At 46.4% G+C, this 26,163-nt stretch overlaps 3 protein-coding genes across 4 annotated transcripts in view; 2 read left to right on the forward strand and 1 right to left on the reverse strand.

Moving 5' to 3' along the window:
• TSEN2 (tRNA splicing endonuclease subunit 2) overlaps positions 1 to 26,163 on the forward strand; it is a 728,632-nt gene that overhangs the window by 356,831 nt on the left and 345,638 nt on the right. The window lies entirely within an intron of this gene.
• Positions 1 to 26,163, forward strand: part of SYN2 (synapsin II) — a 188,903-nt gene that overhangs the window by 154,228 nt on the left and 8,512 nt on the right. For both annotated transcript variants that reach the window (XM_050781474.1, XM_050781473.1), the window contains exons 6-10: positions 5,212 to 5,274; positions 5,678 to 5,820; positions 10,581 to 10,655; positions 11,736 to 11,838; positions 13,104 to 13,253. In XM_050781474.1, coding sequence (XP_050637431.1) covers positions 5,212 to 5,274; positions 5,678 to 5,820; positions 10,581 to 10,655; positions 11,736 to 11,838; positions 13,104 to 13,253 — 534 coding nt within the window. The remainder of the gene's footprint in view (positions 1 to 5,211; positions 5,275 to 5,677; positions 5,821 to 10,580; positions 10,656 to 11,735; positions 11,839 to 13,103; positions 13,254 to 26,163) is intronic.
• Positions 1 to 26,163, reverse strand: part of TIMP4 (TIMP metallopeptidase inhibitor 4) — a 328,069-nt gene that overhangs the window by 2,394 nt on the left and 299,512 nt on the right. Inside the window, exons 2-4 of the mRNA XM_050781515.1 lie at positions 3,200 to 3,412; positions 1,896 to 1,993; positions 1,328 to 1,442 (exon numbers count right to left, since the gene is read on the reverse strand). Of these exons, the coding sequence (XP_050637472.1) occupies positions 1,328 to 1,442; positions 1,896 to 1,993; positions 3,200 to 3,338 (352 nt within the window). The 5' untranslated portion in view covers positions 3,339 to 3,412. The remainder of the gene's footprint in view (positions 1 to 1,327; positions 1,443 to 1,895; positions 1,994 to 3,199; positions 3,413 to 26,163) is intronic.

Here is a 26,163-nt window from a genome sequence, read left to right on the forward strand (position 1 = left end):
CACAGCCTGGCAGCATGCCTTCTGCAACTGCAGGTAGCTGAGTTCAGCTCTTGGGAAAGTGAGGGGCTGGGAACTGACATTGACAAATGACAGAAGACAATGCTAGAGAGGGCAGCAGTGTTCTGGTCACAAAGAGCTTTCAACACCAGGCAGAGGAGCTTGTGCCTTCTCCTGTAGGACATGGGTGCCATTGATAACTTTTCCGTAGACTAGTTTTTTGTCATTTATCCCCACCCTCAGTTAGACTTGACCTCCCCAAAGGCAGAGAACATGTTTCCTCATTTCCCCTGATTTACCTCCATGCCTGGCAGCAGGCTAGACACACAGAGGGTAGGTGCTTAGGAAGGAGGTGGGATAACAGAGTTTGAAAGGGCCTGGTCTGCCAGACCTGGGAACTGCAGGGCTCAGTAGTGTGTCCTGCCTCTGCCTGTCCCATCCAGGAGCTCCTCAGTTCTGCACAATTTCACATCTTCAGAGCTGGGAAGCCCTTATCATTGTAGCCTCCAGTGCCTATGTCTCATCAAGAGCCATGTCTGGACAGTGAACTCTTTTGAGGACTGTGCCTTGTTACTGAATCTCCACTCTCCTGGCCAAGGCATGGCAGTGACTAAGTGGTCATTCATTGCTGAATGTGTGGATAGATAGTGGAATCCCTTCACCTATTCCCTCCCCCACAGCTGTGCTTTTTCTTTCCCTTGCTTTCTTTCTAAATATTGTTTTGTGTTTTCGGGCCAGTTTAGATCCCACTTACACAATGAAGCTTCCCTGATAGTTCACAGCTACCAAACAGTTCTATTCCCTGAACTCCAAAATAATTTAATGTTGCATTCATTTATGGAGTCATATACTTGTGTGATTCTTTAACTGTTCTATCCAAACCAATTCAGTATGGAGGAATCCTGCCTGGGCCCAAGTTCACAGAGACAGAACTATGTTAGACTCAAGCTCCTATTAGGTCCTGTGGAAAAGGCAGAGTTGACCTGCAAGGAGCAGTTTTAGAGAGGAGATTTTGACTTTGCCAAAAATCTGATACTAATTTAAACTATTTGAAAATGGAAGCAGCTGCTCTATACTGGGTGAGCAACCTGTCCTTAAAATAGTGAAACAGTAGCCAGGATCACTGTAATGAGAACTCTTACATTTAAAGGGAGGTTACAAGGCTCCTCCCAACTCAGAGGTTGTCTGTCACTAACACAGCTCTGTTTTATGCCCAAGAAAATGCCACCTGGCTCAGCCTGCTGCCCAAGGAAGACCCTGGCTCCTTTCTCACTACCTTCCCTAGGGCAGAATCTATTATATTAAGGCCAGTTGCTGGTCTTTAACTTACCAGTCAAGAGGTACTGCTTCTGGCTGTTGGCTTCTAGTTTCACACCACAGAGGGAAGAGTCAAAAGGTGTATAGATATACTGAACATCCTTGACTTTCTCAAACCCTTTGAACATCTGACAGGCAATTACAAAAAAAAAAAAAAAAAGCAATATTGAGTCAGTGAGTGTACTGCATATATTAACAGGCAAAAATTTCTCATTTCTCAGCCTAAATATTTAAGCAGGAGTCCAGTTCAGGATTTTGTGTCCTCAGATGTCCCTACTGGGTTATTTTCTGTCTTAAAAAAACAAACAAAAAAACACCTAAACCTCGGTTTATTCCAGTAGGTACCTGTAGTGGCACCATACACCAGCAGCTGTGGGACCAGATGGACGCAGAGGCCCTCCCCTGCAATATCCCTGGGATTCTACGGGCTCTGCCTCCAAATCTCATCCAGTTCCACTTCAGCATCTAGACCCAAGGATCACTGAGCCAGGCCACCTGAAAGTTACCAGCCCTCCCAGAACACAGACCCCACTTCCTCCATCAGCCTTAGGGGCTACACATCCCAGCCTGCCCCCATGTACCTTTATCTGTTTGATTTCATACCGGAGCATTTTTTCAGTGTCAGCAGGGTCTGCACTGGCAGGAACTACCTTCTCACTGGAGATTTTGGCCCGAATCACTGCATAGGAAGAGAAAAGAGGGAACCTTTAGCAGCTGGTGGGGGCAATACACCTGAGGTCTGGATGATCCAGGGTCCCTGAAGAAGTCTATAGGGCAATTCTTGGTTTTGGTGTGACCAGGTTGTGAGCAACGTGATGTGTGAGAAGGGGGACCTGGAAACGCCTCCTCTGCAGTCCCTGGAAGTTCCAAACCCCTCAGGCTTATTAGGTTCTATAACCACTAAGCTCTTTCTGCCTTTTCGAACCAGTTAGTCTGGAGAGCTCTAGTTCTCCATAGCCGTTTGTGCAGTGGGGCACAGGGTAGGAGTCAGAGTACAGAAGGGAGGAGGAGCCTCTTCAGGGCAGTTGGTGTGAAGTTTATTGCTGTGGTCAAGGCCTCTCAGCCTGCCTACAGTTGACATTAGTAAATGTTTATTGAATTCATAAATGTTCTGACCCTGCACTGAGGTATTGCATCTCTTGCCATTTGAGCATTAATAACCAAAAACTGTTGATGACGTTCTTCCTCTGTGCCTGGCCCTGCACTAGGCACTAGGCCCATAGATGTGATTAAGACAGGGTCCCCATCCTGCAGAGCTCTTGATCTAGTACAGGGCATACTTGTAAAGAACAATAGCACAGCATAGTAGGAGCGCTAAGACGGTTAGATGCTGAGGCGGCACCAAGGAGCCAGGGAGCCTGCAGAGAAGGGGAGAGACCTAAGTTAGACCTTGAAGGATGAGTAGGAGTCTGCCAGGAATTTAGGGATGTGAGGGAGGGCATTCCAGGCAGAGGGAAAAGAAAGGACAGAACGTGTGTGTTGCGGTAGGGGCTTGGTGGCAACCTCAGTTATAGGCCTGGACAGACACCGGTAGTTATAATGCAAGCCCTCTGCCCTCCCCTTTCTGTCCCCAGTCCAGTAGTTCAGAATAATCATCAGATAGCTCCAGTGACACCTTGTTCAGTGACACTCCATAATTGCAGTATGGCCAGAGTGAGGGACGTCGCTATGGAAGTCCCTGACGCAATCTTCATTTCGTTATGAATCAGTCAGGTTCTGCGCTTGCAAGGTTGCTATGGCGCCTGGTCCTTCCCGACCTATCAGCCTCAGCAAGAGGCAACCGGTCGGAATTTGAGCTCCTCCCTTTTCCTCTGGACTCCTGGTCTACTGCTGGCCAGATACTAATCCCCCCACAACCACCCCCTGCTGTGGACCTCGGACTCACCAAGTGCCGAGTGGCAGATGTGCTGCTGAGGGTGCGCCGGGGCGCAGCTGCATGCCTCGCCCAGCCCCGGGGGCCGCAGCAACGCCAGCAGCCGCAGCAACAGCGCCCAGCTCGGCGCGGGCCGGGGGCTCCCAGGCATGACACTGCAGAGCCCGACTGAGCCTGTGAGGTCTGTCAGACCGAACAGCCCCAGCAGGGCTCCTTCCCAAGGCCGTCGTGCCCCTCGCCCCAGGCTTTATGAGGTGGCCCTAAGGGCCAATCCCGCCCCGATGGGCTCCGCCTTCCTTTGGCTCTAGGCCACCCGCGGCGGCAGGACCCGAGGCTCTTCCGACCTGCATACTCAGTAAGATGCAGAGGGAAGCCAGGAAAGAGGCCCTGGCCTCTGTTTCCCTGCCTAAGTCATGAAGCGCTCTGGAAGTAAAGGGAAAGCACTGGGAGAGGGGATGGTGTCAAGGGCAGAAAAATGGAAAGAGCCACAAAGACAAATGCATGAGGACAGAAAGACTGAGGGCTGTGATTCAGGCAGAAAGAACAAGATTGAGGAGAGGCACAGACAGAAAGAGTGAGACAGGCAGAGTCCCAGAGAGGCAGACAGAATTACAACAGGCAAAAGAGACAGTGACAGAGAAGGACGGACCCCTTGCTGAGCTGCACGCTGGGAATGAGACGAGCTACTCAGGGCTTCTTTCAGCTGCAGGAAGTGCTTTCAATGCCCTATTTATGAGGCTCCAAAGCAACAGCAAACAGTAATAGAACAGGACAGAGAAAGTTGGGGTGTGTGTGTCTTGGCTCTGTTGCCTGGGGGGTGGGGAGAGATGTCAAAGAAGCAGCCAGTGCTTTAGAAACCCTTTCTCACTCCCAGAGCCTCAGACTCTCCAGATAGCTGGAGACAGCGCTCTTGGTGTGGGTACAAAACACAAGGTGTCCCATCACTTAGAGCAAACCTTGGACCTCAAAGCCCTCTTGAGTCCCTAGGCTACACTGATTTTTATTGCATGTCCCTTCTCACTGGAGACTATGTCATGTTCTAGAAGGTGGGATAGCTTAGAAAACAAAGAAGCAGACTGGGCACAGTGGCTCACACCTGTAATCCCAGTGCTTTGGGAGGCCAAGGCGGGTTGATCACCTGAGGTCAGGAGTTGGAGATCACCCTGGCCAACATGGTGAAACTCCATCTCTACTAAAAATACAAAAATTAGCCAGGCATGGTGGCCTACACCTGTAGTCCCAGGTACTCAGGAGGCTGAGGCAAGAGAATGGCTTGAACCCAGGAGGCGGAGGTTGCAGTGAGCTGAGATTGTGCCACTGCACTCCAGTCTGGGTGACAGAGTGAGACTCCATCTCAAAAAGAAAAAAAAGAGAAAACAAAGAAGCAGGGGACTTGGGGGTGACTGTGACCAGAGCCTTGTCTGCTGTTTGAGCGTAGTGTTCCAAGCCTCCAAATCCCAAATCTCCATGGGATTATTGCTGTGGGATGTTTCCACGTGGTGCTGGACTGGATAGTGGGAGGCTGGATTCCAATTCTGACTGTCACTATAGCTTTGTGACTTTTGCCTCTCTGGGCACCAGTTTTTTCTCCATAAAGTAGAGTTGAACTATGTGATTTCTAAAGCCCTTTGACGTTCTGTTTTCCAGCCTTGACTGGCCTCCACCAGGAATTCTGAAATCATCAGGCCAGATACCGCCAATATCTGTTCAAATCTTAGTTCCCATAGGAGTCTGACTTTTCATCAGGGTCAACATTATTTCCTTCAAAGGATACATTTTAAAGATGTAGGGTATACCAAATAAGAGAACAGGGTTCCTGTAGCACTGCCAGTAATATGCTGTGTGACCCTGGAAAGTCACTGTCATTCCATGGGTCTCAGTTTTTTAATCAGTAAAGCAAGTAGATTGGACTAGTTCTTTCTTTAAAGAACCCTCCCAAGGGCATTCCCAAGAAAAATATTTGTAGGATTCCACAGAGAGATGGGCACACTCTGACAGTTTATTCCTTTCTTTTCTGATTTCAGCTGACACTGCCCACGTTCCCTGTGGTGGTGAAGATTGGCCACGCTCACTCAGGCATGGGCAAGGTGAGGCAGAGAGGCCTGCTGTACTTCAGGGTTGAACCAAGAAGGGCAGTTTTCAGAGCGCCCATTTGTGAACTGCTCTTCTCCCTCTGTCACTGATGAATTCTTTCCAAAGAGAAGATGATTTGCCACCTCTAAAGCCATGAGTGTCACCCAACCAGACCTCTTTCAGTAAGCAGAATGCAAGCCACCTGCTTGGTCCTCTGGGTCCTTTGCAGCAAGTGTGGCCCCTGAGTTCTGGGAAGGGAAGCTAGGGAAAAGGGGCCTCCTGGGAAGATGTGGCACCCAGATTAGTGTCTGGATCGGATACATATTCGTGGGTTTGGAGGCTCAGGGCCCTTGTGACTTCTCAGTGTGTGTATGTGTGTGTCTCCCTTTCCCCCTTTCTGCCTTGCTCCAACATTAGGTCAAAGTGGAAAACCACTACGACTTCCAGGACATTGCCAGTGTGGTGGCTCTTACCCAGACCTATGCCACTGCAGAGCCTTTCATTGACTCCAAGTATGACATCCGGGTCCAGAAGATCGGCAACAACTACAAGGCTTACATGTAAGTAAGAGTGGGGTATGCTTTCTCCTCAACCACAGTGGAAAATCTGAGCCTCCACATTGCAACCAACTCTCAGTTTAACCTCTTCTGACCCATAGGCAGATAACAGAGAGAGGGTGCCACTTAAGTCAGAGATTTTTTACCTGGATTCCTTTTAAGTCAGAGGAGGGGTCTGTGAACTAAGATGAGAAAATACATTAATATTCATTTTCACTTGCCTCTAAAGGAAATTTAGCTTTCTCTTCATTTTGAACAGAGACAACAGACTACAGTAGTTATCTGTACATAGGAGTTTGTCACTAAAGGCGATCACTGATATTCTTATATCTTACTATAATTGAGACAGATATCTCTATGGATTATTCTCATTCCTACTTTAAAATCATGGTAGTTGTTAGACTTGCCACTGCCTCCTGTTATTTAGAAAGAAACACGTATTTTACTAATCACAGATTTGTTTAATATTTTTGATAACTCTAATTAGGTAGCTCTGGGATCCCATGTACTCTGTCTTATATGGTTACACATCTTATATATTGTGTTCATTGGAAGGAATCCATAGGCTTCCCCAGACTGCCACAGCTCGAAGTTAAAAAGTTCCTGATGTAAATACCCAACACTGAAAATGCTACAGGCATTAAAAGCCCAGTGCATGACTTCTCTATAACTGTGTCCATTTGCCAGGATGGAAAGTTAAAAATTTCCTTCATTAGAATTTAGTAAAGGAAAAGATTTCAAAACTACCTGACTTTCCATAATATGCATAAAATGCAAGTGGCTTGTAATTCCAATTTTAGAAATATTAATCCCCCACTAAAAAAGTTTACAGTGGTGTTTTCTTTACAAAGAAAGAACATTATTAATATATAGATTTAATCTTGGTCACTTGGGACTTTAGCAGACTTCAAGGTTGAGCAGCGTTCCCTTTCCCTTCCCCACCTGTGTCTGTTTTTCTTCTCTTACCCACCTTTTCACTACTTACACTCCCCACCCCTAGAGTGACATAGGCCCCCTCCCTGCACTCCTGTCCCATACCACCCTTCTTCACACACCTCCTGGTTAGCCCTTGCCGCACATGTGTTTTGTGTCACCCTCCTCCTCCGGACTCTGAGCTCCTTGTGGGCAAGAATGATAGAATCATCTCTGCATCTCCACTACCTTGTATAGCAGCAGGAACATTAATAAGCACCAATAAGTATTCAGGGAAGAACCCTTGTGGAAAACTGAGGCATAGAATTTATTTTACCTTTATTGTCAAGATTTGTACTTTTTTAGTTTACAACTTTATATTTACAGTCTTCTTGCTTCCAGAAAAGATTCAGGATTGCTTTAGAAATATGCACAATGTGGCCAGGTGTGGTGGCTCACATCTGTAATCCCAGCACTTTGGGAGGCCAAGGCAGGCAGATTGCTTGAGCCTAGGAGTTCAAGACCAACCTGGGCAACATGGTAAGACCCCATTATCTACAAAAGATACAAAAATTAGCTGGGTGTGGTGGTGCTTGCCTGTAGTCCCAGCTACCTGGGAGTCTGAGGTAGAAGGATCACTTGAGCCTGGGAGGTCAAGGCTGCAGTGAGCTGTGATTGCACCACTCCGGCCTGAGTGACGCAGGACCCTGTCCCAAAAAAAGAAAAGAAATATGCACAATCTAAGACAGAATAATTTAAAAACCATTATAAAAACTTGCTAAAAGAAGCAAAAAATATATATATGTTCAGGCACCTAGGAAAGCAGATTACCTATCCTATAACTTTAAAATCCCCTAAATAAACACAAAACATTAAACAACAGTGGGGTAAAAGTATCTTGATCCTTAAAAGAAGACACCTAATTTTTAAGGGTTAGGGTTTCAAGAAACAACTCAAAATGAAGCATAAAAAAAGAGAATTCCAAAACATTGATGAAGGGTGGGTGACCAGAGAAACTTTAGATAACATTTACTTACTTTTTTGTGTGCAAGGAGAAATGTTTAGGCCCTCTTAGCTTCTCTTCATCACACTTCTTCCCCAAACTTGTGGCTATATTCCTGCTCTCAGAAGAAGGAATTGACTTAGTAGTAGCCAAGATCAGGCTTGGGATTCTTTTTGTCTACCCCAGCAATCTCCATGGAGATCCAGAGACAGCCACTTTGGTGTGAAGAAGGTACTATTCCTGCCTCCATCTGCAGTAGGCAATAATGTGGGTCAGCTGTGGAGGTCAGATGATTTTTGGGTCTAGAGAATGGCCTCTCAGTGTCCCCTCTGCTCCCACATGCCTCAGGTAGCCTATATGGATCTATGCCTTGCATCCCATTGTTAGAGAACAGTGTGAAGTGTTGGGGAGCTTTGCAAACTTTAAAGTGCCATGCAAATGTAAGGATGTTGTTATTATCCACTCAAAAAGGATTTTAACCTATAAATTAACTTCAACAGGGTTATATAATGTTTTTTCTAGTATCTTAAATGTTGAAAAAGTCATAGAGGTTATCGGACTGGCTTGAAACCAATTATATGGGGTTCAGTGTCTTCCTTTTCTTTGAGACAGAGTCTTGTTCTATCACCAGGCTGGAATGCAGTGGTGCAATCTCAGCTCACTGCAACCTCCGCCTCCCTGGTTCAAGCGATTCCCCTGCCTCAGCCTCCTGAGTAGCTGGGACTACAGGCACCCGCCACCACGCCTGGCTGATTTTTTGTATTTTAGTAGAGACGGGGTTTCACCATGTTGACCAGGATGGTCTCGATCTCCTGACCTCATAATCTGCCTGCCTTGGCCTCCCAAAGTGCTGGGATTGCAGCATGAACCATTACATCTGGCCCTAACTTTCTTATTTTAAGCGTTTATGTAAGTGAGTCCTTCAAATAATATGGTATGGTGATGGGCAGCCATGAAGTCATTCAAAATTTGTGATTGAAAGGTTCTACTACTGAAACTTCTCATTTTGAAGTGAAGCCTTCTCAGATTATGAAAATTATTAATATTACTACTAATGAAATAAATAAGCCTATAGATGAAACAGTGTTTCACGTTGTATTATGCATCAAGGCAGTAGGAATATCCTGATAAACCAAGGAAACATCGCGGGAAGAAAGTTAACACCTACAGATAGAATGGTAAAATGAGTTTTGGCTCAGGTTGAGTTGGATATGCAACCTGAAAATCGTGGGAGTCAGTGTACAAATCCGAAGTTTGTGAGACTCTCTTACGTGCCATGGCTCTGTGCTGGGGACATGGAAGTGAGTGACTCTCTGCCCCTGCCTTGAGCAGTCTGGTCACAGGGACACATTTGTAAACCACAAATGTTAAGAAGACAGAGTTATTTTTATTATGATTCTGTCTCTGTGTTTCTACTCAGGTTTTGCCAGCCACTCAGTAGTTTGTTTCTTTGCCTTTCCTGAATTAGGTACTGGAGTGTAGGGAAAAGCACATCATGTGAGGAAACCAAGATTCTTGGACTTTTATCTCATACCTATTTGGACTATATATAATCTCAGACAAGTCCTCTAACCTTTCTGAGTCTTATTTTTCTTATCACTCAAGCAGGGGCAAGAATTTCAGCCTACTCACAATAGGGGGTTTGAAATGAGGGGTTTGGTGAGGAGGCACCTTGGAAAGCAGTCAGTACTGTTCAAGCTTAAGGACTGTTGTGACCTTGTTCGTTAACTCATGGGGCCACCTCGTGGTTCTGAAAAATGAGCCATATATCTAGGTTCTTCAGTGTCTGAAATCAGATCTCTGGGGAGACCACTCTCTAACAGTACTGCATGATAAGGGCAGCACAGGAAGGGCTCTGTCAACAATGTAAGCAGGACTCTTCTGTCCCTTAGGCCATCTCCTTCCTCTTGACTGTGTCCGGGTGAAGGCTAATAATTAAAAAGACATATTTTGGGTGTTCATAGTTAATTTAAACCTGTATCAGTTCGTCTTTCTGACAGCCCTGTGTTAACAGTTAACAGGCTCAGAGGGGCGAAATGACTCTATGAAGGTCATCCAGCCCATCAAGAGCAAATCCAGAACCAGAAACCAAGTAATCCACCTCCTGTTTAGTCTACGACTAGTTGACACTAACACATATTCATGAATGGAGGGTGCCGTGGGCACAGCAGAGAAGAGGCTGATGGCTTGATGCCATCGGCTGCATTTGACAGACAAGGCAACTTAACCCTGAAGAGTTAATGGACTTGCCCAGAGTCACATTGCTAGTATTATAGTGGCCTTCAGAAATTAACACTGAATGAATGAATGAGTGAGCCAATAAGGAAGACATTCGGAGATATTCATAAAGAACCCTGCAGGAGTTCTCAGGATCAATGGACTTCAGTTTGTATGTATTGAGTCAGTATAGATACTGAATGGGTAGTCTTCTGGGAACACAAGACATGATATATACCTTCAAGTGGTTTTCAGGCTTGTGGAAAAATCTGAACTTAAGACTCAGATCAAATAACTCAAATAAAAAGTAGATTTAAGTTTGAAAATCGGGCAGAAGCAAAGTCCTATAGGAGTTCTAAGGACAGTAAGAGGTCATCCAGTTGAGAGATCAGGGAAGGCTCTGTGGAGCCAGAGCCGTCTGGGCAAGACCCTTGTAGAGAGGAGGAGGGTATTGCAGGTGGGGATTTGGCAGAGGCACCCAGGCTCTGAGCTCAGCAGACAGACCTCTGGGCTATTTGTGGGAGAAGCAGATGTGGAAAGCAACAGAAAGCTAAAATTCTGGAAAGTTTCATGCCCTCCTCTTGCTGGTATGGCTCACTGCCTGTCCTATCCTGGTGGGATGTTGTTGCAGGAGGACATCGATCTCAGGGAACTGGAAGACGAACACTGGCTCTGCAATGCTGGAGCAGATCGCCATGTCAGACAGGTGAGTGAGAGAAGAAGTCCAGTTTCCAACCCAGTGAGAGGGAGACTTCCTTAGATGAAGAAGTTTAGGAATTAAGCTCTGTCCAAAGGGAGTCACGGAGCAAACAGGACAGATAAAACGTTTTACAAAAGGCCCAAGTATCCCATTTAACAAGATCAGGCAGGACTGATGATAAAGACAGATGATAGAGATAAAGACTGCCATACCATAGGTAAAAGCCTCCTGAGGCCTCACCAGAAGCAGATGCTGGCACCATGCTTTTTGTACAGTCTGCAGAACCATGAGCCAAAATAAACCTTTTTTTTTTTTTTTTTTTATAATTACCTAGCCTCAAGTATTCCTTTATAGCAACACAAAACAGACTAATCAAGGAGTGAGGTGTTGCTATAAAGATACCTGAAAATGTGGAATTGGCTTTGGAACTGGGCAACGGGCAGAGGTTGGAAGAGTTTGAAGGGCTCAGAAGAAGATAGGAAGCTGAGGGAAAGTTCAGAACTTCTTAGAGACTGGTTAAGTGGTTGTGACCAAAATGCTCATAAAAATATGGACGGTGAAGGCCAGGCTAACAGGTCTCAGATGGAAATAAGAAACTTGTTGGGAACTGAAGCAAAGGTCACACTTGCCACTCCATAGCAAAGAATTTGGCCGCATTGTGTCCATGCCCTAGGGATTTATAGAAGGCTGAATTTAGGGATGATGACCTAGAGTATCTGGTGGAAGAAGTTTCTAAGCAGCAAGTGGTCAAGAAGTAGCATGGCTTCTTCTAACAGCCTATGGGAAAAGATGACTGTACATACCATAGAAGCTCCAAGGAAGGAGTAATTGGCATGGGCTGGAATAGCCAAGGAGGCCTTCTAGAGGTGGTGAGAACTGCTTTGAGTCTGCAAAAATGGGTAGGATCTGGAAAGTAGATGGAGGAGGGCACTGTAAATAAGGGTATGTGCTTGATGCAGGTAGATGGAGGGAGCAGTGGGGATGGGAGGTGGGAGAGATGGAGGCAGCAAGGAGAGCCTGACCGGCAAGCGAGCTTTGTGGTGAGCGAATTGCCCCAGCTTCAGGACACCTCCCCATCACCTCCAGGTACAAACTGTGGGTGGACACCTGCTCTGAGATGTTTGGCGGCCTGGACATCTGTGCCGTCAAAGCTGTACATGGCAAAGATGGGAAAGACTACATTTTTGAGGTAAGTCTGGACCAAGCAGTAAGAGATAACTCCCAAGGCTTAAGAACTATGTGGGCAGCTCAGACTGCCTTTAATTTAGGGCCTCCTGAACCATGGAAATGTTCCAGCAAGATCAGTGGGTAGCTATTGTTTCCAACCTGCTAGCCAGGAGTAAAAGATGTTGGATATGGGTTCCTGGGATACTAGTCATTCCTCTGGGAAGGCTGTAGTGATGTTACCATTCTCTATCTCAGAAAGCCACCCTTGGGAGTCATTCTGTCCAACCTGCTCATTTTACAGGTGAGGAAACTGAGGCCTAACACCATGAACATGTTCCCAAGACCACAGAGTGAATCAGTGTCTCAGCCGGGCACCAGATGCAGAACATTCTTCTTAGCATCTCTCTGAGCCTTGGAGACACTACTCTGCCTGGTCCTCTAACACAAGTTTGCTGACTCCCTTTTCCTGTTTTAAAGGAAAGCCAGTGGCAGTATGAATCCTTCACACACATTCCTACCCAATCTGGCTGGGAGCAGGAAAGACTCCTTGCTAAGAGTTTGGTGGTATTTCCAGGATATTGGTGTCAGGAGCCCAAAGTAGGCTTCAAATTCAGAATCTCTCTCATTTCCTGCATGGTCTGTAACCTTCTGAATGGTCACACCTCTCCTTGCTAGGTGGGCCTCTGTTTCCTCATCCATAATTGAGAAAGTTGGACTATGGAGTCTGTGAGGCAGACACTTCCTAAAGGAGGAAAACACTGATCTGAGCCTTGAGGTACAGGAAGAACCAGGATTGGTGGTGAGAAGGGAGGGCATCCCAGTTCAGGTACAGAGGGATGAACCTGGTCATTTAGTGAGCAGAGCATGCTTAGAGATAGAGATTCTGTGGGTGAAAAGTAACAGAGATGAAAAGTGCATGCTCCTAATCAGAGATTTAAGGGGATGTCTTTCACATCTGCCTGCTCCCTTCCTGCAAACTTTTGCGCCCTGAGGCTCTACCCTCTCCTTGCTTTTTACCTCTTCTGGCTACCTTCATTCAGCAATTTGTGGTCTCACTGAGCCCTGGCACGGGTAAAGCTTGGGGAAAAGACCTGAGGCAAAGGTTTGTAGAAGGAAGTGACAAAGATCCTATTTCTGCAAATGATCATACTTCCAGCTGAAGACAAGAACTCCTGCTTCATCTCCAATCCACCTCTGCTGGCTTAATTTCTACCCATTCTGAAAGATTGTACCAGGCCTTTTATGTTTCCAGACCCCTTTCCTCACCTGGGACACATCTCCCACCAGGTCATGGACTGTAGCATGCCACTGATTGGGGAACATCAGGTAGAGGACAGGCAACTCATCACCGAACTAGTCATCAGCAAGATGAACCAGCTGCTGTCCAGGACTCCTGCCCTGTCTCCTCAGAGACCCCTAACAACCCAGCAGCCACAGGTAAGCAGCTAGGAAGAGACATAGCAGAGCCAAGAACCATTCCCAAGCCCACTGCTCTAGATGTTGGTGGCCTAAAGAATGGAGTACAGGCCAGATGCCCACAGGCCTAAATGGGATCTAAGGAGACATCTCCCTCTTCCTTCCCTTCCCTTTCCCCTGGAGGCCTGATTATTTTTCACCACCCCTTATAGGGGCCTTCTCAGCAATCTGCAATATCAATTATATAATTAACCAGAGGAGCACTGGATCTCTTTCCTCTGAACCTGAAGTCTCCAGGGAACCAGAGCCAGTTTCACCTGGGACTCAGGATGCTCCCGATTTTAAACTGAGAGGTATTTGAGGAAGAGCTGGGTCACATCACTTACTGTCTATTCACTGCTTCACTGTGTCGAGCCTGCTATCTTTGTAAATAAGGAAGGCTCTTTCTGAGAAATAAGCTGGTCTGGAAAGGGGAGAATCAGGTCCCTCATTCTGGGAGAGAGTGACAAGGCAAAACTCAAATTAGAAATCTTTCCTTCCTAAGAGAGAAGTGGCCTTCTTCAGTCGGCCAATCACACTCATGGCAACAGCATTCCAGCTGCAGGTCTAGTGGGAAATCCACACTGAAGTTTTGTGGAACATCAGACCCTGTGGCAGGGAAAGGTCTTTATTCCCATGCAAGAGGTATCTCATCTTTCAAAAGTATCCCCAACTCCACTAAATGTTTATACTATGAAATGTTAAGAACTTGGGACAATGAATCAAAAACTGAATCTTAAGTCTAGCTCTTCCTCTAAATAGCTGTGTAAGTTTGTGGGGGAAATAACTAGCCTTTCTTGGGCTCAAGTTTTATTATTTATAAATGAGAATTCTCTCGGATAGCTTTCCTTCAAAATCCAACTTTAAACAGTTAGGGAGGTAGAATAGAATAGTGATTCAGAGTGTGGGCTGTGAAGTGAGAACTACCCAAATTTGAATTCTAGACTCTTCATTTATTGGCTTGGTGACCAGCACATAAAACAGTGTAACAATTGATAAGTCAGTTCCCTCTCTGGATCTCAAGTTTCCCCACTGATATCTAGAGACCTTCTGTGCTCTGAAAATTTCTTTGAGTAGAATACTTCCATCTTCACTAATCCTGATAAATGGGAACTTCTGGGCTGATAAATGTGGACCCTGACTCTTTCTGGGTATCTGAGTTGAGAATAGCCCTGTATGATGGTATGTTGTTATGTATTAGCTCTTATGAGTGTTTTGGTTACTAGAGAATCACAGTAGGGTAACTGGGAAAACAAAAGTTAATTGCCTGTTAGAGATACAAACCCACTATTTAATTACTATATTTAACTAGAGATGATAAAAAGATTTTTATGGTTGAAAAAAATCAGGCCTATGGTGAGATTTTATGATTTTGTAAATGTGATGGAATCAAGATATGTGAATCCTAGTTCTGCCCTTTAGTCCACACTAGATAATGAGAGAGAATCTGCAAACCAGATTACTGCTTGTCCCTGCTGTAGCAGAAGAGTGACAAGGAGTTCCTTCTTCCCTTTAATACTAAGAAAAACAGAGAACATCTGGTAGTATCTTAAAGAATTTATGACAGGGTAAGAGAACCTGACATTACCCAGACAGAATGGGCTGCTCTGGGATTCTGTGAAGGGCCCTTAAGTACTTACAAAATGTGTAAACTTTCATGACCCTCTACAAGGAAAGTCATTCTGAACTAAAATGAAGGCCATGCTAAGAGTCAGGAGACCTGCATTTAGCCCTGTCCTTGCCACTGCTTCACCAGGTGACCTTGGGTAGGTTTCTTCCCATTTCTGTGCCTCAGCATCTTTGTGTCTAAAATTAAAGGTTGAACACACTAAGATCCCTTGTAGCAAGACAATCCATATTATACAAAATGGTGTCTAAAGTATAAAAGTTACAAAGCAAAGAGATAATTTACAGAACAAAATTTTCTACCCCACAAAAAAGCATTATTAGCCCTTCTTTGGTATAAGCCCCTTATTTTATAAACATTAAATGTTGTAGCTTGAACATTTTGTAAGAGAAATCTACAATACGTCAGTGTCAAGGCAGAAAACATAGCAAGGGATAAGCTCCCTAAATGTAGCATCTCTTTCAGAAATTCCTTGTAGCAAAGTCAGTTTGACTCAAGGATAAGCTTTTTTTTGCTCAGCCTTATATTCATATCCAAAGGATATTGTGGAATGCATACCATGCTGGGAGTCAGGACACATAAGGGCTAATCCTCACTCTGCTATAACATTATGTGACCTTGGGCAAGTCACTTCCCGTCTCTAGACCTCTGTTTCCTCACCTATAAAATGGAGTTGAATTAGATGATGTCTAGATCCCTTTCAATTCTAAGGCCACATAATACCTGGAGTTAGCCAAACTGCAAAGTCTGAAGTTAGCCAAACTGCGAAGTCTCCATAAGACCCTCACTCCTAACATCACCTGAAAGTTCAGGAAGTTCCTAAAACCACTCTCAGGTTTGACAGGTCTCTGGAAGAACTCACAGAACTCACTGAAAGCTATTATACTCACAGTTACAGTGTATTATGGAGAAAGGATACAGGTCAAAACTAAGCCAAAGGAAGATGTGTAGAGCAGAATTTGGGAGGGTTTCAAACACAAAGCTTCCATTAGTTAGGACTCATTCCCTTCCTGGCTTTGATATGTGACAATATGCATAGAGTATTAACAACTGAGAAAGCTCCTCGGAGCTTCAGGGTTCACAGTTTTTACTGGGGCTTCGTCATGTAGGCATGACTGATTGATCACCTGGTTGAACTCAGCCTCTGGCTCCTCCCTCCTTGGAGGTCAGGATAATACCATGTGGCCTGAGGGACCTACTATGAGTGACAAGAGACACTCCTATCACTCCAGAAACTCCAGGAGTGTAGAGGTTACTTCCGGGGAGCCAAAGACAAAGGCCAGAATTCTCTTAGGGCAAAGCCAAATTCTTTACTATACACATGATTAAGTTAATATAGCAAATGTTTCTCAAATACTTTCAGCCCCTGCGGGCAAGGACAATGCCTTATTGATCTGCATTTCCGTTGACTAACATGGAAATGCAGAGTGTGTGCTTAAAATTAGTTAATAGCCTTCGGACTTAAAGTTGCTGTCCAAAACGTTTATGTTCTAAATTGAAATAATGAGTGAATTCAGAGGTCATCATTTCTCAGATGGTATCTTCTGGTAACCTCTATGAGCTTCCTCCTGAGCCTTGTGCCTTGACCTCAGGCCACCCAGAAGGCAGAAGACATCCAACAGTCAGCCACAGTTGTCAAAACTCCACAACTTGAGCTTAAAGCCATGACTGTACCGGTCATATTCCCACTTCCAATTTCCTCTAGATAATAGCACATTTTCATTGGTTACATTTGAGCAGACATTTCAGCCATCATAAGTCCAGGACTATGGAACTGTCAAACTAGATTACCTTCGTGTCCCTGCTATCACATCCACCCACTTATCTGCACCTCCACCCACATGAATCTGCTCGAAGGCTCACCCTCCACTTGTGACCTAAATTCTATCTCCTTTTTGTTTTCAAGTATCTTCTCTCTTCTCCACCATCAATGTCTCTTTTTCCAAAAGATTATTGGAAAGTTGTTTCAGACACCGTCTCCCTTTTACCACATTGTCTCTCCTGTCCTCTGTAGTCAGCATCCCACTCCCACCATCCCACTGAAATTGCCCTTGTCAAAGTCACCTCCATGAGGCCGGCTGCTGTGACTCACGCCTGTAATCCCAGCACTTTGGGAGGCCAAGGCAGGTGGATCACAAGGTCAGGAGTTCGAGACTAGCCTGGCCAACATGGTGAAACCCCATCTCTACTAAAAAATACAAAAATTAGCTGGGTGTGGTGGCGGGTGCCTGTAATCCCAGCTACTTGGGAGGCTGAGGCAGGAGAATCACTTGAACCCGGGAAGTGGAGATTGCAGTGAGCCGAGATCACGCCACTGCACCTGGGTGACAGAGCGAGACTCTGTCTCAAAAAAAAAAAAAGTCATCTCCATGTCACTGAGTCCAGTGGTCACTTTTGTTCTAATCTTTCAGACTTTTCAGTAGCATTTGATGCAGTTGACCACTCCCTCCTCTAAACACTATTTTCTAGGCCCCTGAGACCCCACCCTCACTTGGTTTTCATTCTACATCATTGGCTTCCCCTTCTTGGCCTCCTTTGCTGATTCTTCCACTTCTGTTGAGTGTCTAAACATCAGTGCCCCAGAACTTGGTCAATGTATATATTTGTTGGTGGTCTTGGCCAGCCCATATCTATGTCCTGCCCTGACCACCCCTTCAAACTCCAGACTCATATTTCTAATTCTTGCTTGACATCCTTACTTGCATATCTTAAGGGCACCCTAAACATAACACAGAACTCTAGTTTTTTTCCCTTAATCTTGTCCCCACAACACTGTTTTTCCCAAGCAATTTATGTAGGCCCCTACCTGCCTCTTTGCCCTTGTACTATCCTAACTATTGCTCACTGTGCCCTAGCCACACTGGTAAGGATCTTTGTATTAGGCTATACTTTCTCTCTGAAATGCTCTTCCCTCTTAGTTTTGCATTTTTTTGAGACGGAGTCTTGCTCTGTCGCCAGGCCGGAGTGCGGTGGCGCATCTCAGCTCAGTGCAACCTCTGCCTCCCGAACTCAAGCAATTCCCCTGCCTCAGCCTCCCAAGTAGGTGGGACTACAGGCACTTGCCACCACGCCCGGCTAATTTTTTGTATTTTAGTAGAGATGGGATTTCACCATGTTGGTCAAGATGGTCTCGATCTCCTGACCTCGTGATCCACCTGCCTTGGCCTCCCAAAATGCTGGGATTACAGGCATGAGCCACCGTGCCCGGCCATAACTGGCTTTTCCTTAACAGTATAACTGATACTTCCTCAACTATCCAATCCAAAGCTGCCACCTACTCACTGGCTACCACCTGTCCCTTCTTTAATTTTCTGCATAGCGCTTACTACCAGTTGAGATTATTCTTGTCTATTTCATTGTCTCTTCTACTAAAATGTAAGGTTCTCAAGAGTACAGACTTGTTTATGGCTATATCTCTAGGGCAACAGTATCTAGCACCTAGTAGCCATTTAATACATCAAGGGTGTACCAAGGGGAGGCAGGTGAGAGTGGTTTGCCCAGGTGCAAGCAGTTGACTATAGAAAATTTTTAAAATAACTAAGTTGGCCTGCTTTTTATTATCAACATATGATAGCAATTCTATACAAATGACGTTGATAAAATACTCTTCCCACCAAGCAAACCATTCCTACCCCACTCCCTTTGATGTGCCATTGTAATACATATTTGTTGAGTGAGTTCATCATTTGGAATAGGCATCTTTAACACCCCTATCAGCCTATTGGATTGATGTCAGGTCCTATGGATGATGATCTTGGTAGCATGCAAGTGGAAAGGATGTGAACCGAGGAACATTACCTGCATCCCAGCCAGGACTTTACATGGCCAGCTGAGCCCTTAGGTGTTGTCACTAACTTGCCCACAGGCATTGTCACCATTCCTCATAGGTGCCTCCTGCTGGCCTCTTTCTTCTGTGGCTGTGGAAGCTCAGGCTGAAAGAGCTTCTGGTCTGAGTCATAAGCCCTAGGAGCTGCTCCTGCCCAGAATTCTAGACCAAGACCAGGACAGACTTGTGGCTAGCTGCTTGTCTACCCTTCTCTCTTTCTCCTTCTCTATCCTTGCCCTTAGCTCTAGCATTAGTGCTTTCATGTATTTGATTCCAGAGGAACACCTATAGTGGGGACAGGGAGCTGGGACTTAGGGGTGAGGATGGTGATTGGAGGGCATACCTTACCTTGTTACCAGCCAGCTCCCCAGCCTGGGATGGATTAATTATAGAAAGCAAAGAGCAAAGACGTGGGGGTGGGCCTGAACCAGCTGCTGCACACATTTCAAAGGAATAGGGGAAAGGGCATAAGAAGCACTGGCCATGTCACCAAGAGCAGGGAGGTGAGTGGCAAAGCCTGATCTGGTTGGTGACAGCTTGGCCTCAGCCTGGCCGGACTGCCAGCTTGTGGGCTGCTGTGAGGGTCAGCGGCAGCTACTGACCCTCTGTCTCTGTACATGGACTCTGAAATGCTTTAGAGAGACTGTTCTCGAGGTGGCAGTGACACCTGGTGGCCATTGATGGCCAAAGCCTCTAGGCTGTATACCTACAGAGTCTCTTCCTTGTGCCACTGCCTTCCCACCACCCCTCCTACACATTCACTGACTTTTGGGGTCTCTTGTCTAGGATCTGAGCTGGGCCTTGCGTCCTAGGGCTCTGGTGAGGTGTGGGCTGCTCTTCAGACTCCCAGGAACCAGGGAGAGAACTTCAGGGGGACAGAGCTTTCAGGCCTTGCCAGTAGAGATGGCATCTGGTCTTCTCCTTCATGTGGCTAATGTTTTTTTCATTTCTCATTATACTGGTTCCACTTTTTTTATTTTCCTGTAAAATTCTCCAGAGCCAGAAAGCTGAATTGCTCATGCAGGAATTTCAGACACTGACGGACTAAGATGGGAACTGTTCTCTCTTCAGTGTCCCTCAGTTATGCCACAGAGCTGGCTTCCCATTTGGCTGGTGGGTTAGACCCATGGGGAATGATTCTAAGACTCAGCCTTTGGAAGCATTCATATACATTTGGTGTCCAGAATGAAGATGAGCCTCTTCTCCTACCCTGAGCTGATCAGAGCACATCCGAAATGTTTCTAGTCTGAGGGTTACAGTATAACAAGGACAAACTCTAACTCCAATCAGAATGTGCTCAGAGGAGAGAAACCAGGAGGTTGAGGCAATTGGCAAATCTGTGCTATGAGTAAAAGTTAAAGGAATTGCAGTTGAATAGCAGACATCTCAAGGAGTGCATTAATTAATATCTTTAGCTCTCTGATGCTGTCATGGGATAGAACTGATTCCAAAAGGCAAATCTGCTTGGTTTTGAACTAGTGTAGGGAGTAAACTCTCTAACACTCAGAAATGGTATGCGGCTGCTACATTGTTGCTGACATTGAGCAGGATGAGCAGCTTGTAAGGCACATGGTGAAAGGCAAGGGCTGGGGACTGGGGCTGTTGGAACAGGTAACTTATACAATCTCCTTCCAAGCCTGACATGCTGGGGTCCAGACTGTGTGCAGCCACGGGACCTGGGAAAGGCTGTGATGAGAATTCAGAATTGAAGGACTGAGGCTGAATAACCTCTGGTCTCTGGTGGGACATTCTACCAGGCCTTTTTTATATGGGTTCTCTGGTATAAAAAGAAACAAAACATTTTCAGCGAGGTTTTTCCAGCCACAAAGGCTCTGAAACAAGCTTGTCTAACCTGCAGCCCAGGATGGCTTTGAATGTGGCCCAATACAAATTCATAAACTTCCTTAAAACATTATGAGATATTTTGCAGTTGTTTTTTTTTTTTTAGCTCATCAGCCATCGTTAGTGTTAGTGTATGTGGCCCAAGACAGTTCTTCCAGTGTGGCCCATGAAAGCCAAAAGATTAGCCGCCCCTGTTCTAAAAAAGATGAGGTCTCCTGAGTGCAAGAAGACCAAGCCTAAGAAGGGGTTTCTTCACTCTGAGAAGTGGAATCTAAAGGGCTATCCAGTTAGGGAGGGGTCCAAAAGTCTCTCCGATCCCCAACATGAGACTAACAGGGCTTCACTTCAGCTTAGAAGAGGTAAATTTAGGACAAATGAAATGCCTTCCTGCTTCCCACAGCAGGAATGGCTTTAGTGAATTTCTTCCCCAGTGAGTATAAGCTGAGAACGTGAGGAGATTTGGGGCAGGTTCAGATAAAGCCACTAGTGACTAGATCCCTTAACAGACTATTAAGAGAAGCTAACTATTCTGGGACTGTCTTAACTTTTCAGGGACATGTTTAATCATTTGAAGCTGACATTCTGACCTTGAGTGACCTGCCCCTCAGTGCCCCCAGAAGACTCAGGGACTGCCCCCATGGGATATTTCTTGGGTCCTAGGTTATGAGAGGGCCCCCCTCCCGGAGATGAGCTCTGCACACAGAGAAGCAACTCCCCCCAGGAGGGAAGGAGAAGCAGCTCATCCCTGGGCACCTTTTAGAAGGAGGAAGGAAGGTGGGCGCTGGTGACTGCAGGGGCAAGCCCAGAAAGATCCCAAGGTGCCTCAAAACATGCGGTCCCCTTTGCACCGACTAAACCTACAACCTCCCGACCACATTCTTTCCCGCTGCCTCATTCTCCCTGGGGTCCTAGACCGGGGAAGCAGGGCCTGGGGGAGCTGATCAGAATAGTTCTGTGGCGTGTCCGGCAAGGAGCTTGGCCTGGCCTCTTTCCTGGGGCCAGACCCTGGGACCCTTTCCCAATTTCCTGTCTCAGATATGCTGAGCAAGCACAGGCCTTCCTCCTTGGTTGGAGCAGCTGGTCTCAGGCCAATAGCTCACAAGTGTTGAGTCACTTAATGTCTTTCCTTCCTCAGCTTTCCATCCTGCTGGGACTTCAGGAGCTCCTTTCTCCAGCTTGTCTGCTGAAAGCCACGGGATGGCATTTTAAAGTTGCCTTTGACAAAAACCCGCAAACCCTCATCCATGGGCTTGGTTTCTCTCGCAGGCCAGTGATTTCCTTTCCAATCATCTCAAGAGCTAATATTTACCATTTTTGCAGGGACCTTGCTGGAACTAAGCAATATACAGAAGGCATGGTATAACCCAGACCAGAATTCCCTATTCATGAAAGTATGCATCAGGTGACAGGAAACCACACAACAATATCTTCTTCACTGATTCTAACATTAGACCTCCCTTCCTTTGGATTTATATTTATTATTTAATAATAGTAGGATGCTCAGTTACATTGTCTAACACTTTACAGTTTACAAAGCACGCTCTTTAGTTTAAGCCTAACAATGCTTATTTAAGATGTCTTGGGCTGGCAAGTGTATCTTTGTTTCACATATCAGCAAAGAGAAGGCAACTGACTTGCCCAAGGTCACACAGCTGCTAAGCAGGAGAGCTGGATCTTCTGGGCCCCAGTTCAGGGAGTTCACAATACCGCGCACCCTGCCCTTTTGGTGCTCTGACATCAACAGAGGGGAAGGTAAGAATGGAGTAAGCTGGGCATTTGTGACTCTGTATCTCTATGTAAGGAAAACCCTTGCATTCCTCCCTTAACAAGTGGTGGACCTACCAACCTGGAGAAGTCTCTGAGCTTCACCAGCTCTCTCCTTCCTCCCTGGCTTCTCTGATCACTAAGCCCAGTGGATTCAGCATAGCAGGATACCAGCCCAATTAGCTTTGATAGAAGCAGCACACTCTCTTTGCCAAGCCCTGAAAGCCTATACCTGCAAGACATCTCTGCACAGGCCCAATAACCCTAGGTCTTGCTGAGTTCAAGACTCTGTAGCTGGTCCAGGCTGGTCTTGAACTCTGTAGCTAAGAAAGGCTTGTCTCAGTTCTCACACACCTGAAGAACTGGGAAAAAGAAATGCATAAACGAATTCATGGAAGCCCAGAGCTAGAAGGGCCTGTAGAAGTCATGTGCCTGCAGCTATGTGAGCCCCTCTGACCAGAGTTTGTCCAAGCACTGCTGAAATACCTCTCATGCCAGGAAGCTCACTACTACCCAAGCCAGCCCTTGACACTATTCAGATATACATTTGACTAATTTCAGTCTTCCAGTGCTTCCATGGTTACCTCATTTATACCATTTGGGAAACTGTGACTCAGGGTAACTTGCCCAAAGTCACATGCATAAAGATGTCATTTTGAGACTGTTCACCATCCTATCTGCTCCATGTACCCATGTTTTTCTGCTAGCATCCCCCTTAAGAATTGACCAGAACTGGTTGCAGTGCGCTCTCATGAGGCTTGATCAGCCAAAAGAACAGTGGTCCTATCACTTCCCCTTGTCAAGACACAGACATACCTCCAGCTGCATCTGATTTTTGGCAGCATCATTACAGTCTGACACTCTCTGAGCCTGTTGTCACTCTGTAAACCCAAGGTTGTCTGTGGTTTATTTATTTATATATTTTTTTGAGACAGGGTCTCACTCTGTTGCCTAAGCTGGAATGCAGTGGTGTGATCCTGGCTCACTGCAGCATCTACCTCCCAGGCTCAAGCTATCCTCTTGCCTCAGCCTTCTGGGTAGCTGGGACTATAAGCACATGCCACCATACCCACCTAATTTTTGTATTTTTTGCAGAGACAGCGTTTCATCATGTTATCCAGGCTGGTCTCAAACTCCTGGGCTCAAGTGATCCACGCATCTCAGCCTCCCACAGTGTTGGGATTACAGGCGTGAGCTGCGCCCAGCTGGGTTTTTTCTTATGCTGCTATAAGGTCATTTATTCCCCTTCCATTTTGTGTACAGCTAGGCACAAGCACTGAACTTCACATTCTTACCTGTTTGAATCAATCCAACTTCCTGAGCAAAATTCTGCCTCTCAGTCTGGCCATGAGTTTCTGCTGCTGTGGGCTGGCTCCACGCCAGACTTTGGCAGTGACGCCAGAGTGGCCAGACTTCTGTGGAATTCAGCATCCCAGGATGCTCTGGGTGACTGGAAACAGATCCCATGGTAGCCAAGCCCCACAGGGAATAGGCCCGGAGACCCTAGCTGACAGCAGGCTTGTGGGTGGAGCCAGGGAGTCTCAGCCTGGCAAGGGACAGTCCTTGGGAACTCTCCTCCCCACCTCCTGTAGCCCCTGAGAAGTCTTCCATATACAATCTCAGTGGAGCCGGGGCCAAGAGAAGCTTCCTAGGCGCCATCAAGTGTGGCCAAAGCATATTCCCAGGCTCCAGCCCAAAGGACTGCCTCCGGGAGCTCTTCCTCTGAAGCCTGGAGAAGGGCACTTCTGGGCTTAGTTCATTCGTGGGTGTCTTACATGTATATTTCCATGGCTGAGGAAGGACAAGGCTAGCCCGCATGGTATGATCACCCCTGTGAGCTCATCCTGTGTCTGGAGTTCTACCATTAAAGCTTAATCTATGGGATTTAAAATGTTTTCTTGGAATCACAGTTTCACAGGATTGGAAGGAACCTTAGCATTCATCTAATCAATCTCATATTTAAAGAAGGAATATTATCTATGATGTCTTTGTCAGGTCATTCACTACCCACTATGTGAACACATACATCTACCTCCCAAAACAGCCTATCTCACTGCTTTTGCAAAAGAAAGTTCTGCTTGTAAGTGAAAGTCTGCCTTGACCTTTTTTGCCCACTGGCCCTGGTTCTGCTCTCATGCCACATAGTTTTCTGTAACCCTCTCTGGGAGGAGAACATCATCAACTGCTCTTGGCCAGCATTTGAGATGATGCACTGGGACCCTTCAGTGGCACCAGACGTGAGGCCCGAGGGGAGGGACCAGCAAGAGCCAGTCCAGCAGCTTCACAAACTGTGACTTTTTCTGTCCTTCACCTAAGTTTCTGTCTCTGACCATGAGAGGCTGTGATGTTGAAGGCATGGGCCAGACTAGCGAATGAACAGTAGAGAATCAGGCCTGGACTGAGCAGCTGTTTATGACATAAAGGAGGGAGAAGGCTAGAAAGGGTGAGCCCAGCCATGCTGAAGCAATCAGGAGTGCTGATGAAATAGTGTCTACCTCATACAGTGAGGTACAGAGAGTGCACGATAGTGCACCCATGTTACTTGGAACACAGTAAGCACTCCATAAATGTCAGCTCTAGATGATTTAGAGAAGTTAAGAGACACAACTAGAAAAAAGGTTTAGGAGGATAATAGGTAGCCCCAGAGAAGACAGATTGGAAAGAAAGAGATGAAAGAATTAGGAGACTCATCTAGCAAGAAATGATAAAGGCCTGACTAAAGTTAGTCAAGGGAAGGTGGTGACTCAGACACCAGGAGGGAAAAGTGGAGGAGTCCTGAAGGGACGGAGTCGCTTGGGATGGAGTGGTTTCCAGCTGGTTTCCCAGGTGTGGGTATTGCAGTGTCAGGCTCAGACTGTGCCTTATGGATCCCAAGAAGGTCCCCAGAAGAGGAGAAAGGAAGTAGGGTTCTCACTGTGACTTGTGGGGGATTGGGGGTTATGGTAGAATGGGTACTCTCTGATGTGGTGGCGCTGAGGACATTTCAAAGGCCCCCTCCTGGTTACGATCCCAAATCCTCTCAGTAGAACAGTCCCGAGTAATGCGGTTAAAAGGCTGTGATACTGAGAAGGTAACACTTCCCTGGCAGTGGAGCTGAAAACAGGCCGTAATAGGCAGGGAAATAAATGGCCAGAATGGGATGCCCAAGGGAAATGGGGAACAGGAGGAGAAGCAGCTTTAATGTGGGAGTAGGGCTGAGGGGCACGTCAAAAGGGGAGAGGAGCACTAAAGGGGAAGTGGGTGCTCACTGAGGACATGCTTGTTTTCAGCCACCGCCTTGCCTTGGAAGCCCCTCATTGACATCACCATCAGCACACTTGGCAGGCTTTAGGCTTCACAGAGCATTTCCCTTGTGCTGAACTCAGACTCCAAACGTTCACTGCCTCTAATACAAACATTAGACAAACTAACTCGCACAGGTCTTTGATCCCGTCAGGGCATAATCAGAATCACGGCTGGGAGAGGGAGCATGGGATCGGAGCCATGCTGTTGGGTAAAGTGTAATCATGCTGTTTGGGAGGGAAAAACAGCCTGGCCTTGCGCGCTGTTACAAACATTAATGTCTTATTCCTTCCCTCTAAGGTAAGGAGGGCCCTGGGAAACACATGACAACCCCTTTCTTCAAGTTCCTCCCTTCGGGAGTTCTCAGCCGAGTCCAAAGAGTGGATCTGATTCTCTGAGTCAGCCCCAGAACTGATCCCACTCCGGAGTTAACTCCAGATGAGAAGTGAGCCAAGCCTAGGCAAGTCACTAGGTCCAGCTGGGCGCGGGCATGCGCACACATACACTCCTCCCCCTGCCTTCCTGCTCGCCTGCCCCTAGAGCCACCTATA

The sequence above is a fragment of the Macaca thibetana genome, chromosome 2 (genome assembly GCF_024542745.1).
Source record: "Macaca thibetana thibetana isolate TM-01 chromosome 2, ASM2454274v1, whole genome shotgun sequence".
NCBI classification, from domain to species: Eukaryota; Metazoa; Chordata; class Mammalia; order Primates; family Cercopithecidae; genus Macaca; species Macaca thibetana.